At 37.0% G+C, this 15,712-nt stretch overlaps 1 protein-coding gene across 2 annotated transcripts in view; it reads right to left on the bottom strand.

Annotated features, from left to right (window-relative positions):
- The window catches only part of LOC134360212 (protoheme IX farnesyltransferase, mitochondrial), a 163,807-nt gene that overhangs the window by 104,358 nt on the left and 43,737 nt on the right, over nucleotides 1–15,712 (bottom strand). For both annotated transcript variants that reach the window (XM_063074284.1, XM_063074285.1), the window contains exons 3-4: nucleotides 14,285–14,606; nucleotides 3,570–3,694 (exon numbers count right to left, since the gene is read on the bottom strand). In XM_063074284.1, the coding sequence (XP_062930354.1) occupies nucleotides 3,570–3,694; nucleotides 14,285–14,606 (447 nt within the window). The remainder of the gene's footprint in view (nucleotides 1–3,569; nucleotides 3,695–14,284; nucleotides 14,607–15,712) is intronic.

Below are 15,712 nucleotides of genomic sequence, written 5' to 3'. Positions count from 1 at the left end.
CAATCATATAGGATACTAATGAATAATACAGAACAAAAAGAAATATCTAAACAAAAATCATGAAAAAGGAAAAAAAAATAATAACCCCCTCAAAAAAAACTAATCTAAATAGAATTAATCAACTAAACTAAAAAAAAGACCTGGGCTGTTTTAACATCGTAAAAAATGGGAGAAAAGAAAACTTCAGTGTCGACGACTCCATTCCTCTCAACCAACATTACAGAGAAGTAAAATAAGTTTGGAAATGGTCAAATTACATCATATGAAAATGCTGAATAAATGGCCTCGTCATAAACCACACTTCTAATTTTTTCCAAATTTAAACACAACATAGTTTGCGAAAACTAGTGAAATATAGTAGGAGGGTTAATCTCTTTCCAATACAGCAAAATAGATCTTCTAGCCATTAAAGTAAGAAATGCAATCATCCGACGAGCTGAAGAGGTTAAATGATTTGATTCTATCATTGGTAACCCAAAAATACTGTAAGTCTATATTCAAAACCGTTGAAATAATATCAAAAATATCTTTCCAATATTTTTTCAACAAAGGACATGACCAAAACATGTCAGTTAAAGAAGCTATCTGGGAATGACATCGATCACATATAGGATTTCTATATTATTTATTTTTGTTTTGTTTAGAGATACACGTGGAGTAGGCCCTTCCAGCCTTTTGAGCTGTGTCACCCCAGCAGCTCCAGATTGCCCTGATTTAACTGGAATCTAATTAAAGAACAATTTACAATGGAGTTGAACTATGATAGGAAATAGGAGCAGCTGGGAAAAACCCAAGCATTGCAAGGGAAGGACGTACAGAAACTCCTTATAGAGGGCACTAGAATTGAGCTCCAAACTCTGACCACACCCCCCCCCCCGAGCTATCCATGGTGCCCTACCATCTGCCTTCGTCACAGCATTAAAATTAAAAGCATTTTAATTCAAAATGCTTGCTATACTTCAACAATAAGTATAAGAGTTTAATTGATAGAAGTCTCGAGTAGAACAAACCCTTTCTGATTTATATGCTTAAAGCATTTTTTCTAGTTTGCATAATTTTGTAATTTATCAAATGAAACATTAACTATTACTAATTAAAGACATGCTGTGTGCATTTCAAAATGAATTTGACATTAACATCTTCTGACAGAGTTTTAAAACAACAGCATGAAACCACCAAGGAATATTTTGATATATCACTATCACCATCACTTCATCAACCCACAGATTAAAGGCAGCACTATTGCTTAAGGCAACCTGTCCGGCTAAAACCTTGCAGACCTCATTGAGGCCAATCATGTATTTATGCCCAGTTTCTGTGAAATATTCTGAGCACAGTCAAACAAAATTGCTTCTCATAGCTTGGGAAATATAAACTACTTGAAACATTACAGTCCTACTAGTTACTATTGTTTTTCAAACAGATGAAATGAAACGTGGTAACATCACCGGGAAGAAAACAAATTCCACCTTCATTACAGTGATACACACAATGCAGTCAGAGCAAAAAACTAACAACAAGTTGCAGATCTCGGCTAAGAGCATGTACAAAATGGAAGCACCGATTTTGCTAATATAGTACACGTCAGATAGAGTTCATATATGTTTAGTTATAAGTCACAAATCTTACAGCGAGAAAGTCTGCAGATGCTGCAAATCCAAAGCAACACACACAAAATGTTGGAGGAACTCAGCATCTATGGAAAAGAGTAAATAGTCAACTAACTTTTCGGGCTGAGAAACCTCTTCACAAGTTTTCACTGAACCTGCATTTGATGTAGATGTAGCACTTCCAAGTTACAATGCAGATGCCAATTAACAGACACAACTTTAACTCTTATGCAACTGTTATATTATGCTCTCCAAAATATAAAGGAATCAAACTCTGGTTTGTTGCTTAACCTTTAAGGAAAGCAAAAATGCAGAATTCTCAGGTCTCAATGGCTATCACAACAGGAAGTGTAACACAAAGGTATGGGTGGTAAACTTAACCTCCCGAATTTGGAGCTGCAAGTCCACGAGATCTTCCCTTGCAGATGCAAAGAAAGAAAGATAAAGCAGAACACGGAAAATGAACTGGGCTGTTTAATGGGTACGCATTATGTATTGTCATGCGTACCCACATTATCAATGGGTACAATGGGTACGCATTATATATTGTCAAGTCCCTCAACTGTAGGTAAGTGTATGGTCATGCACTTTGTAGAAGGAATAAAAGGCACAGACTATTTTCTAAATGGGAAGTGAATTCAGAAATCAGAGGTGCAGAGAGACTTGGGAGCCCTAGTGCAGGATTCCTTAAAGGTTAACATGCAGATTGAGTCAGTGGTAAGGAAAACAAATGCAATGACAGCAATAATTTCAAGAGGACTGGAATATAAAAGCTAAGACGTAATGTTGAGACATCAGAAGGCATTGGTTAGACCACATTTGGAGTACTACAAACAGTTTTGGGCCCGATTTCTCAAAATGGATGTCCTGGCATTGGAGTCCAGAAGAAATTTACAAGAATAATCCTGGGAATGAAAGGGTTAATATATGACAGCCCTTGGCCTGTACTTACTGAAGTTTAGAACAATGATGGGGAATCTCATTGGAAAAATACCAAATATTTTAAGGCCTAGAAGAAGTGCATATGGAGAGGAAGTTTCCAATAGTGGGAGAGTATAGGACTAAAGGGCACAGCCTCAGGATACAAGAGTGTCCTTTTAGAACAAAGATGAGGAAGTATTTCTTTAGCCCGAGGGTAGTGAATCTGTGAAATTCATTGCCACAGACAGCAGTGGGTACATTTATTGGGTATATTTAAAGTGGAGGTCGACAGGTTTTTGATTAGTAAGGGCATCAAAGGTTATGGAGAGAATGCAGGAGAATGGGGTTGAAAGAGAGATAAAAATCAGCCATGATGCAATGGCGGAGCAGACTTGATTTGCCAAAAGGCCATATTCTGCTCCTATGTCCTATGGTCTAACTCAAGGGTCATGCAAAAACACATGCTTCATGCCTTGTTAATGTCTTTCTTCAACCCCTTCTAACTGAGGATCAACAACTTTGATTACTATAGAGAAATATGATTAGGCCATATTAATCATGGTTACAAGCATTTTAAATTAGAGAATTAGGAACAAAACAAAACTGTTTCAAAGATGAGTTACACTACGGAATGCAGACATGCAGTGTTAATACTAGCAAATTGCTAACGAACAGTATCCAGAGTAGACTGTTCCTTTGTTAAAAAGAGTAACCATGTGGTCCATTATACAATTAAAATGTATAAAACAAAATACCCTCAGCCTCTTACTAATAACTTAAAGTACTTTTGCATGTTTATTTAAATTCTGCTGGAATTTCAAACATTAAGCTGTTTATTTAAAAAAACAATAAAGGCGTAAGATTGTCTTTATTTTAAATGATATAACATTAAAGATTATATTTATTTATTGGAAAAGGTCTACTCATTCAGCATTCCCATATGGAGAACAATACAGTATATACGTCCTTCCCAGCAAAGGTGTGAGACTTCAAAAAGTGCTGATTTTTGTCTGGTTTGTGTTAAAATGAATTACTCACCTGGTTAATGGAGTTGGCAGCACAGGAAGCAAGCCCTGTTCCAACAGTGGTGAGAAGGAAACAGCTAAGGTCGAAGGGTACAGGTGCCATTGCAAATCCAGCAGTCGCAGTTGTTACAACTAAAGCTAAAACAAACATGAAACAGGAAGACAGGAAATCACTTCCAATTCAGAAAAAAATCATTAAGATTATATGTTTTGGTCAGTTTTGTCTTCTATTATAGTTTCAGAAATTAGTTTAAAAGTCTTTATGTCCCTTTCAATGTATATTTAATATACGGTGCATATTTGCAGACTAATTATGAGCTGAACATGAATTTGAAACAATTCAGAGAAACTTTCCATTTTAGATGAATCCGCAATTGGCCTGGCTACCACCATGCTTGATTCATGCTGATCAGTTTTCTTTAGTTTACTTGTTCACAATAATTATGAAGTAATAGATTATTTATGTATTAAGTGCAAAAGTATATTATGTATTTATAGAACAATTTAAATCAACAACAAAGATCTAGTCCAAAAATTCAATTCTAGGCAACTAAGGACATTTCCAGAGCATGCACCATTTGTAAACACTTCGGAACTGGTTATAAATCCAAATGTCACTAGGGTAAATGAAATTTAGATAGCTTTATTAGTTTTACTTCAATCCAGTGATTAAGAGAGTTTTACATAATCTTCAATCTGCAGCTTTTCAGTGCTTTATCTATTTTGTCATCAGTAATTCAGGCTCTCTTCATTCTCAACAACACCAGTCAAGAAGGCTGTATCATTTCTTAATGCATGCATTACTAAATGACAATAAAAAGAGGACTGCGTGTCCTCATAATCTAATCTAATCTAATACAACCATACAGAATGTTACAGGTTTCCAGACATCAAATTCCACAACTTCAAGTAATTTACTGACCTATCTAGGGGCACAAGAGGCCATCTTTGCAAGTTATCCATCTGTGACATTTTTCTCTTCTCCTGTCTGCTGAACAGATGCCAGAACACTGCACTTTGCAACCTTTCACACTTCCTGGTTTGCATTATTATCCTTTAACTGCTCCCATATCCTAAGGACTGGAGAAATTCCATAACTTATCCCCACTACAACCTTGGCCTCATCCGATCAAAAATATGATCTTTGCCCTATCCATTCCTTCCTTAGCTTTGCATTGAAGTATATTGTATAGCACACAAATGGGTCCTTCTCATTGTTTAAAAAAAAACTTACCCCTCAGATCTTCTTTCATACTTACAAGTCTGCCCTCTTGTTTATGATAACCCCACCATGGGAAAAAGGTTGACTATGTGTTCTTCTCATAATCTTATATACCCTTCAGGTCAGGTCACCCTTCAGCCTTCTTTACTCCAGGGAAAACAAGCCCAGGCTATCCAAACTCTCTTCAGAACAGAGGTCCTCTAATCCAGGAAACATCCTGGTAAATGTCTTCTGCTCTCTCCCCAGTGCAAATCACATCTTTCATTTAGTGGGGCAATCAAAAGTGCACACAGTATTCCAAATGTAGCCTAAAACAATAATGTTCCATCTCTTATATTCTTACCCTAAGTTACAAAGGCAAGCATGCCACTTGCTTTCTTCTCCATCCTATCTACCTGTTTTGCCACTTATAGGAAACCAGGTCTCTGGGTACATCTACATTTCTTAGTGCCCTGGTATTTACCTTATATGTATAACTCTGCAATTTAAAGGTAACACTTCTATCTCTTTTTCCAATTTTCTGACAAAGGACCTTTCATCTGAAATTTCATTACTCTGAGATGCTGAAAGTTTAGCACACTTTCTGTTTTTATTTCAGATTTTCATAATCTGCAGCTCTTTTAGTTTTAATGACAGATAAGTAGCTCCTTAGATAATACCTGTTAACTCCTGCTCTAGATCTGGCCTGGTTATCACTGCAGCCTTGTAATACATTGCATGCAATTGTCTCTGAAAATGTTGCAATAGTGCGGTCTGTGTTCCTTCAAAGTCACAGTCTCTGATTGTCAAGTCTCCATAGAGTAAAAGCAAAACTTAATCTCTGATTCAATCAACTGATCTCTCACAGTCATAATGACTGTGAACACGCACAACTTTACATAGGTCTGCTCAGTCCTAACAGCAACCACGGTAAGCAAATGATTCTCCATCCACTTAACACCCATCTTTTCATTCAGTAGAAGGGGAAACGGTAGAGATATCAATAGGATGTAAATTGATACAGGATATAAAAGAAAGGCCAGATACTTTTGAAGTAACTAAATCAACAAATATGCATCCAGAAGTTGCTATGGGAGGTCAGGGTAGAAATTGCGGAAGGGCTTGCTATGTTCTTCAAATATACCCAAGGAGGAAGGAAGATATCAAAGTAATTGGAAAATGTTCAAAACATAACAGGTAATACAGGCTTAGCTTCAGGTGTCAAGAAGCTTTTTCAAATAATAATCAAGCATACTAGTAGGCACTTGGAAAACTTTGAATTGATAAAAGTAGAGGCACACAGGTTTGTTGCAGATAAATTATGTTTGACTAATCTGATTGATTTGTTTTTTGATTAAGGGAATGCATGGTTGAGATTTGAAGTCTCACACAAGAGGCGGATAGTAAATTTGAGGGGTAAAGAATTGAAAGATGACAAGTGACATGATTTGGAAATAGACTTCAAGAGAAAAAGCAAAGGTCTTACACAGGGATATGCAGGATAAAATTTCCAAATTTGCAGAGTGATGCAAAACTTCAAAGTGTGTAAAACAATGAAATGGATCGGAGTAAAATGCAGGAAGGCAGGGATACTGTAAGAAAGGGCAGAGAAGTGCAGATGAAATTTAATGCAGAAGTGTGAAGTGATGTTTTAGCAGGAAAAGGAAAGACAATACAGATTAAATGGTACAGTTCTAAAGGGTGATGAGTTACAGAGGGTCCTGTGTGTGCATGCACATAAATCATTGAAACTAGTTACTCTTGCATTTGCAATCCAAGGAGAAATAAATAGAAGCTGAGAATACAAAAGCAGGGAAATTATGTTAACCTGAATAAAACTCTGCCAGGATGGACCACAAATGGACTATTGTAACCTATTCTGATTAGTACACTTTACAGGATCTTTGCATCTATTATTGAATGATGCACAGAAAATTTATCAGAATAGTCCTAGAGATGTGATATTTCAGCTTAAAAATGGACCTTAAAGTGGAAAATCAGGAATTGTCTTCCTTGAATAAGAAGCTTGAGCATGACTGGATTAGATAGGGTAAATAGATGGAAACTGTTCAAATCAGCAGATGGTTCAAGGACGTGAGAAACAATTTAAAGTTTTGGCCAAAAATTACAAGGAAGCAGTTAGGATCACTGCCTGCAAAAGGTGGTGGAATTTGAACCAATTTGTACTTTCAATTACAATTTAGATAGGCAACTGACAGTAATCAATCTGCAGGGTTGCAGGGGAAACCTGGGGAATGTTACTTCTAGGATTGCTCTGCAGAGACAAGGTACAGACTCCCAGAGATGAATTGCTTCTTCTCTGTTATGATTCAAGTTTTGTTCTCTCTTTTAAAAGATCTTGCAATACTTTCTCCAGTCCCTATAACAATTCTTCTGCACATTCTTCATTCCAATTTGTGGTAGAAGTTTCTCTCCTTTCCGAGTTATGAAGAAGACAGCTGCACCAGCCATGTGCTGCTTGGATGTAATTAAACACAAGTCATAATTTTCTGTGCAAACAGAAGCCAGGTAATTATTGAGTTCCAGAAAATTGTCTTCCATTAAGGGCCTTTGTTGACATAGTAGACCATCCAGAATTAATGCTATTGATCACTGACAACTTTATGGACCATTCAACCAGAAAGTTACCACTAAAGTTATAGCTGCAATTATAACCTCTGTCTAACACATTTGATTACAAAACTAGATTTCTGATATGACCATGAATTGTTATCTTTGATTGGTAAGTATACAAAGAAGTATACTGTGAACAGCTTCTAATGTTATTTCCTTCAAGAAAACTAACTCCTACCCTGCAGAAATTTTGGGTAAGATATTCAAATGTTTGGGACTCAGTTGTACAAATTGGCCACTTCAAAATTACCTTGAGGCCAGTCTACTAGTATTTACCACAAGACATTTACAGATTCTCAACTTTCAGCTTTCATACATTGCAAACCACAGGAGTATTTTCACAAATTTCTCTCTGCAAATGGTTGATATCTCATCGAAGGGAGGTATACTTCCATCCTGGTTCCAATCAAAAACAGCTGAAAAAGTAGCCAGCAACACTCAGCAGTGGGTAAGTTTAATGGTATGATGATCAAACAACTTCTCTGACCCTGAAAATTTTGCTTTTTAAGTGTACAGTCTTACTCCTTCAAAAAGGAAGTATTTGTTCTTAGGCCTTTTTTCCAACTTCTTCACCTCCTTAATCTGAACTTCCTTACCTTTATTTCATTCAAAGGTTTAAAGGTTTATTTATTATCAAAGTATGTATCCATTAACAACTGAGATTTGTCTTCTCCAGATAGGCACAAAACAAAGAAAGAACATGAAAACCAATCTGAGAGAAACATCAAACCACCCCCCACTCAAAAGTGAACAGCATCCCGATCATCAACCCCCGAAACAACCCTCCTCCCACACAAAGCAAGAACATTGACTTCAAACCCCCCCCCGCACAAAATGGAAAGAAACAGGTGAAAAACACAGAATATAAAAACCTTAAGTCTGAGAAAGTCCACAGTCCATAAACATGTTATTCCAATCCATAACACAGAACCACTGTAGCATCTTCCTTCGTCAATGAAGAGAAGGACACCACACCAGCGCAGAGGCCTACCTGCCTGCCACAGAGCTGCACAGTGATAGGATGCTCACAGACTCCTTCTCAGCAATGATCTACAGGAAGGCAGTTGGTACTGGACCCTTGTTCTCCTTCGACATTCGCCTCAATGTCTCAATCTTCCTCAACGCTTCAATCGGTGATTAACAGATGCTTTAATCAGCGAAATGGAGTTGAACATGGGCTTGCACCCCATCTCTAAGCTTCTTCACCTCGAGGCTGTCCAAGTATGCGCTCGCTTCCTGGACTATCTGGAAGATGTCAACCAAGGGAGCATTGTACGCTGGCGCCATCTTGACCGGAAGTTCTAATCTAGATTTCCTGATTTAGGCTTCTTTGTTCAGACTTCGCTGGTCAGAGAAAGAATTCTTCAGTTTGAATGAATACAGAACTTGTTATGATTCTGTGATTTCCCCACTTGCTCACAGACGTCATAAACCCCCTTTACTGGAACTCAGACAGATTTAGTTGTGAAATGTTAATCTATAATGTGATGCCCAAGAAAACTCTGTGGGTGCTAGTCAGCTGAGTGAATGTCAAGTGCCACTCCTTCATCAGTAATTATTATGTCCTTATCACAAGATAACATTATGTATGGAGGCAGGCTGGCGTCTGCACTCAGATCTCTGACTCTGTCAGCTTTTAAACCAAGCATGGAAGAACTGAGAGTCATCAATCTCCCTACAAATTATCATCATGCTTTTTCAAAATAACTCAATTCTAGTCTCTTTGTGGAGAATTATTAGGAACATCTCCCATCTCATACCATTTAATATGTACATCCATAATGAGCACCAGGCTGCTGGTACAAACTTCTCTTTTAAATAACTCAGTTATTTCCTTTCCTGGACTTTTGCCAATATCAGATAAAAACAAATCTGGACTCTAAATATCTTGTTGCATTACAGTTTAATCACTTGATGAATTACTAAATTCCTTTCAACAGCTGCTATTCGGTCTTGTTTACGTCCACAATATGCAATTGTTGGCATCCTTTTACTGCCAGAGTAAAAGAATAAGGTAGCAGTTAGTTCATTACAAGTTTCAGATGTCATCTGATACCATAATCTTTAGGAACAGCTATTCATTAGTTTTCGTTCATAATTCCTTTACATAGTTTAGATATAACTAGTCATAAGGGCACTGCTGTTTCACTAGCACATGGCATTACATTCAAATCCTTCTTTGTAACTGAGTAATCAGTCCAGTAAAGAATAAGTTTTGACTTCCATAGTTCATGGAAAAACATGTTGGTTTGCACAACAATCTCTAAACTGAACTAGTTGTGCATTATTTCTGTTTGTAAAATGTAGACCAAACATACGACGATGAAGAACTCTAACTGATCAAGAGTATATATAGGATAGAGATAAGAAACCACCATTCTTCCACTAACCCCTCCCCTTACAACCCTAAATCTGTACTGTTTGAATAGATGAATTAAAACCACATATCTTAAGAAAGGAAAACAACTTTGTTTGGAAGGAATAACCTGATTTAGATCCACTAAATCCAGAGACAACTCACCAGAAAATATCCAAGTACACCACCATCATTCTCTTAATCACAACATTAGACACACCTGTACTAATACAGAAGTTCCACCAATTAGAAGTTCATAGTTTTATTCAATGCACACAATTACTTCAAACGCTAAACCTGGATGCATAATTGTGTGTTCGGAAAGACAATTCTTCCAATTACAAGCTCAGCAAAAGTCATTCCAAATCTCAGAATACTCTCATCTAACACATATCAATCCTCTTAGCATGTTGAACTGAGATCATAAGAAGAGTTTGTTGTTTTCCTTCTGCTGTGATAATCTGCAAGAAGATGACGTAGGCTTTACTTTATTCAGATCACTAATAATAGAATTCAAGGGTTCTGAGAATTCTTCCATTTTCAGTCACCACGATTGTATGTCTTTGTACTTTTGAAGCTTGAATTCTCTAAATACACATGCATTTAGAAATCAGCTCTTGATCTCACGCCAATTTTGTACTACGTATAAAATTTATTTGCATAGGGAGGAGGGAGAAGGGGAAGGGGTCTTCGCGGCTTCGATGTTTCTATCATTCAAACTATGGGGTTCTTGTTTCACGGATGTCTGTGAAGAGTACAAATTTCAGGTTGTACACTGTACATTCTCTGATATTAAATGAACATTTGGATCTTTTGAAACTTTGAAATAAGCTGCAGAAAATTGACAGAAACAAACAAAAATTAATTAGAAGTTAATAAAGTCACAATGAAACAACACAAAATTAATTTCCCAATGTAATTGAAGTGACCAGTAACAGATGGGTGCTGCCAAACTTAAATTTGCTGTGTTCATTTTTTTTTTACAATAATTTTGCCCACACAATTGATCTGTATAAAAGGTAAGTGGAGAACAAATGAGATGTTTAGTTGCTACCACTGACCTTGCAGGATGCATTTCATCCCATAAAGCAATTTCAAGTGCAATTAAATTGTTTTAATGGATTCTCTTAGTTAATTATCATAAATTGTCAAGTAACTTAAATAACATCCACTTCTAATAGTTCTCGACTGAGTGAAACCCTAAAATCTGTCTTCCCTTGCCACATAGATTAATTGTCTGCATTACTGCATTCAAACTCCAGTAGTGAAGAATAACATTAAGTGGATAAAAACAGCAGCAAGTGAAAACCTCTTAAATGGCACTGTTATTGTAAAAAAAATGTTAATTTATCCAGAAATTCTACACATGCAAACATTAGGGAATACAGGGCTAAAGACTGATACTTGGACGTATATTACCTTCAAATGAACATTTCTAAACCCAGGCTATTTATAACTTGGCTGTGGTATTTAAATTGATGATTCAAGCCAAAGAAATGGAATTGCTCCTAACAGATCAGTTTCTTCACAGTTTACTGACAACATAGAAATTAAACTGAGTGAAAGCATATTAAAGTCAGAAGTATATCCAGATTACTTTCAATTTCTTCTCAATGATAACTAACGGTTCAGTGTGGGTTGATGAGATCAAGGTTTTACTACATTTTGATACTGGCAATACTATACAGAGTCTACACATCAAACGAAAATATAGACCATATTGACTTTTCAGGCTGTTTGGAACATTTCAAGACTATGAGAGATTATATAAATGAAGACCTTTTCCTTCTGTACATTAACCATTTGGCTTCCAGTATAATTATCTGACAAATTAGTGAAATAAAAACAAAAGAGCAGATGTTAGAAATCTGATATAGAAAAAAAAAAGTGCTGGAAACACTCAGTGAATCAGGCAGCATCTGTAGAAAGAACAGAATTAGAATTCAGGCCAGAGAGCTTTCAATGAAGCTGGGGCACTCTCTTTCCCAGTTCCAGTTAAGGGTCTTGGACCCGAAAGATTAGCTCTGTTTCTCTTTCTACAGTTACTTCAAAACCTGCTGAGTGTTCCCAGGATTTTCAATTTTTATTTCATACAAATTTGAGCATAGCATATCACACCTTTTATTTACTGCAGGGCCTGTGCCTTACTTAGAAAGATTCACAATCTGATCCACAGAAGTTTATCAAGGTTTTTGATGACATGCCGAATCTCCAGGCTCCTGAAAAAATAAGGAAGGAGCTGTCGTGCTTTCTTTGCAAGTACATTTATATAATGGGTCCAGAACAGGTCCTCTGAGATGGTGAAACCCAGGAATTTAAAGTTAAAGTTACTGACCCACTCCACCTCCGATGAGTACTGACTCATGGACCTCTGGTTTCCCTCTCCTGAAGTTTACAATCAGTTTCGTGGTCACGTTGACATTGAGTGAGAGGTTGTTGTTATTACACTACTCAGCCAAATTTTCAATTTTCCCCCTGTATGCTGATTCATCCCCACCTTTGATACAGCCCACAACAGTGGTGTCATCAGCAAATTTGTATATGGTGTTTGAGCTGTACTTAGCCACACAGTCATAAGAGCAAAGTGAATAGAGCAGGAGTCTAAGCACCCATCCCATAGTGCACCTCTGCTGATGAAGATTGTGGGGATGTTTTTGTCAATCTAAACCGACTGGGGTCTGTAAATGAGGTAATCCTGGATCCAAATGCACAAGGGGGTATTAAGACCCAGGTCTTGGAGTTTACTGGTTAGTTTTGAGGGGATGATGGTATTAAATGCTGAGCTGCAATCGATAAATAACATCCTGATGTATGCGTTTTTACTGTCCAGGTGTTCCAGAGTTATGCAAAGAGCCAATGAGAAGGCATCTGCTGTGGACCTGTTGCTTCGGTAGGCAAATCGGAGTTGATCTAGGTCGCCACTCAGACAGAAGCTGATATGTTTCAACACCAACCTCTCAAAACACTTAATCACTGTGATATAAGTACCACTGACTGATAATCACTGAGGCAGGTTACCATGTTCTTCTTAGGCACTGGTATACAGTAATGAACACACCAGCCAGTTCATCAGCACAGATCTTCAGTACTCAGTCAGGTACTCCGTCCGGACTGGATACTTTCCTTGGACACAAACTATGGAGGACGTCCTCTTTGTGAAGATAGGACTTTTATCTTCATAAGGGCTATGCAGAGGTCAATTCTACCAATTGTGTCCGAGACAGTTGCAACTGCTATAGGTAAACAGATGTGGAGAAGATCAAGTATGTTGACACCATATACTAGTTCACTCTGAACCTACCACAGGCATATCTTTGCTACTTTGCATTTCTTCCAAGCATTATTGAAAATGAAAGAGCACCCATTCGTCATTTATTGGAGGACAACTGCCGGCCATCAGGAGGATGGTTTCTTCAGGCTAGACTCAAGCCTCCCAGGGCCACACCCAACCACGTCTATACAATGCCCTGTCCCCTCTGGGGTGGGAGCTGGATTCTGCCCTACTACTGGAACCAGAGGAACCTGGCATGTTGATTGAAAGGTATGGTTCCGTAAGGACAAATTTGCTGAACAATCATTTTAGTAAACTATGGGACAGCTCTTCCCAATCTTTAGATATTTGAGGGGCAAAATGGGCCTAAAACGAACTATCCTAATTCAGCTTCTAAGTCAATTCTGGGTGTACCTTCCATTTTGATTCTTTCCCCATTCCAACACATTAGCCACCATACACAAATTAGACTATTTCAGAGAGTGTTTACAACATTGGTGAGTCAGGAATCAAACACAGGACACAACAAGTGATGACATAGGTAAACAGAGTGGTGGTTGGCATATGATAAGCTTACCTTTAATTAGTTGAGGGATTTAAAATAGGATTTGGGATGCCATGTTGCAGATGCATAACTTGATGGTTAAGCCACATTTGGAGCATTGTGTGCAGCTCTATTAGCCACACGATAAGGAGCATGTGATTAAGCCAGAGAAAGTGCAGATAAGATTCACAGGAACGTTACCTATGAGCTTAACTTTGTATAGGTTGAGGTGACTTCAAGTGCCATCTGATCTTTTAAGTTCACAATTGCTTTTTGTCTCTGAGTTACCTCCTGTTTATAAATTTCACATAGTCTATCTAATAAGCAACCTATCAAGGTTCAACCAATAAATCTTAACCCATATATACAAGACCAATACTACAGTGCAAACTGAAAACAACTAATGAACTAAATTGACTTAGAGAAAACTCAAGAGATTAGTAAACAAAACTTTTGACTAGAAATATACTGGACTGATCTTAGATGAGATTTTAAAATGTATTCAATGTTTATATCCAGGAATTGCCTTGAAACGATGCTGTCTTTGTTTTGGTCTTCAAGTAGAGATATCATTTGGTTATTTATTTTTCAATTGGCAAATATATATTTGAATGAACAAAAGAGTGGCAATATAAAGCCCATTCTCTCTCAGAAGAATGAAATCAGTGTCCAAACACATTGTTCTCTCTGTATTCAAGCTGATAGATGATATCATACAATACCTGTGAGTTTTATTTTAGATAGTTTTGCATAGATCTCTGGTAGATCTGATAGTTGCACTTTCATTTCCTTCCACTGTTTGCCTTTCCCAATGTCTTGGGAAGTCCCCTTATCCTCTGAGACCTCCTCCATTGTTGCTTTCCCTGACATTTGTTCTTCGACCCCATGAAGACTGGACGGACATGGTGTAATTGTAGGAACTTGCTGAACTGATTGTACAATAACATCATTAGTATGAGGCGGCTTCTCTGGAAAAGGTGATGATGGGAGATCAGCCTGAGGCTTTGCACGTTGGTGCAATCCTTTGTCAACTTTGGTTACATACTGCATAAAAAAAAGAATGAAGTGTTTTAATATCGGTACAAAAACAGTTTTTAATGTTTATGCTTTATATCAGACGATGTGCAAGCAAATTAAATTCAGAGTGATTGCTTTCAAAAGCAATAGAAAAACAAACAAATCTAAATTGTTCTCTGGTATTAAGCATTAATTTTTTGCAATTTGAAACCAAATTACAGAGAGTTTGTTATTCTTACCTTTAAATAAAGCAACACATAAAATGCTTAGTGGTTATGTTCTACAATATAATTATTCATCCAGTGGATCTGTTTTATGTCTAATTTTGGAAAGAACATACACTATTTTTAAGCACATCACACAGTTATTTCATGTCTCTTCTGTAAGGGAACCCATAACTGAGGAGAACTAGAGTCAAATTAGCCAATTGTACATGTTGCATACCAATATCAAGCTAATAACAATTGCTTGAGATACATTGGAAAGCAAAGGTGTTACTAGCACTTAACAAAATAAATTATTTTTGTTGGGGTATACCCTTGTATCCATTGTATTAAATAAATTTTCATAACCACTGTTATCTACTTCAATTATCTTGTAATAATTATGATATACTAATCCTCCAACTAAGCTGCAATTTAAAATTAATCAACCTGGCAAAATCATCAAAACACTATTAATTAAACATCATAGTAAGAATTAATAAAGATTGTGTAGATAAAACACACTTCCTAAAATATTCAATTAAACCATAAGAATCTGAGGCCTACACTTAAACAACTCAGTTATATAATGGACAGAAATAAAACAATATCACTGTGTACATGGTTGCAAAAGTCGTATATTGTTAAGATCAGTGTACAAAGTTTGAACATGAATATGACTTTAGCAAAATGGTTTCATTAAAATTCAACTGAACAACCTATCCAGTCCAAAATTTGGTCTATGCTTTAGTAAGTATCTACAGCAGATGATGACATTCAAAATGATGCTAAGGAGTTGATGATGGGTTGGTGTGGGGTGTGGTAGTGTTGCTTCAGGTATAAAGATCAGTGAGTTCCCTTCCAGGGCAGGTAGGGCCTGTACAAGAAGGACAAGTTGTACCTAAGCTGGAGGGGCATGAATATCCGCTA

The sequence above is a fragment of the Mobula hypostoma genome, chromosome 22 (genome assembly GCF_963921235.1).
Source record: "Mobula hypostoma chromosome 22, sMobHyp1.1, whole genome shotgun sequence".
Classification (NCBI taxonomy): domain Eukaryota; kingdom Metazoa; phylum Chordata; class Chondrichthyes; order Myliobatiformes; family Myliobatidae; genus Mobula; species Mobula hypostoma.
The sequence above is the reverse complement of the archived record's forward strand: the minus strand, read 5'-3'. Positions and strand labels throughout refer to the sequence as shown.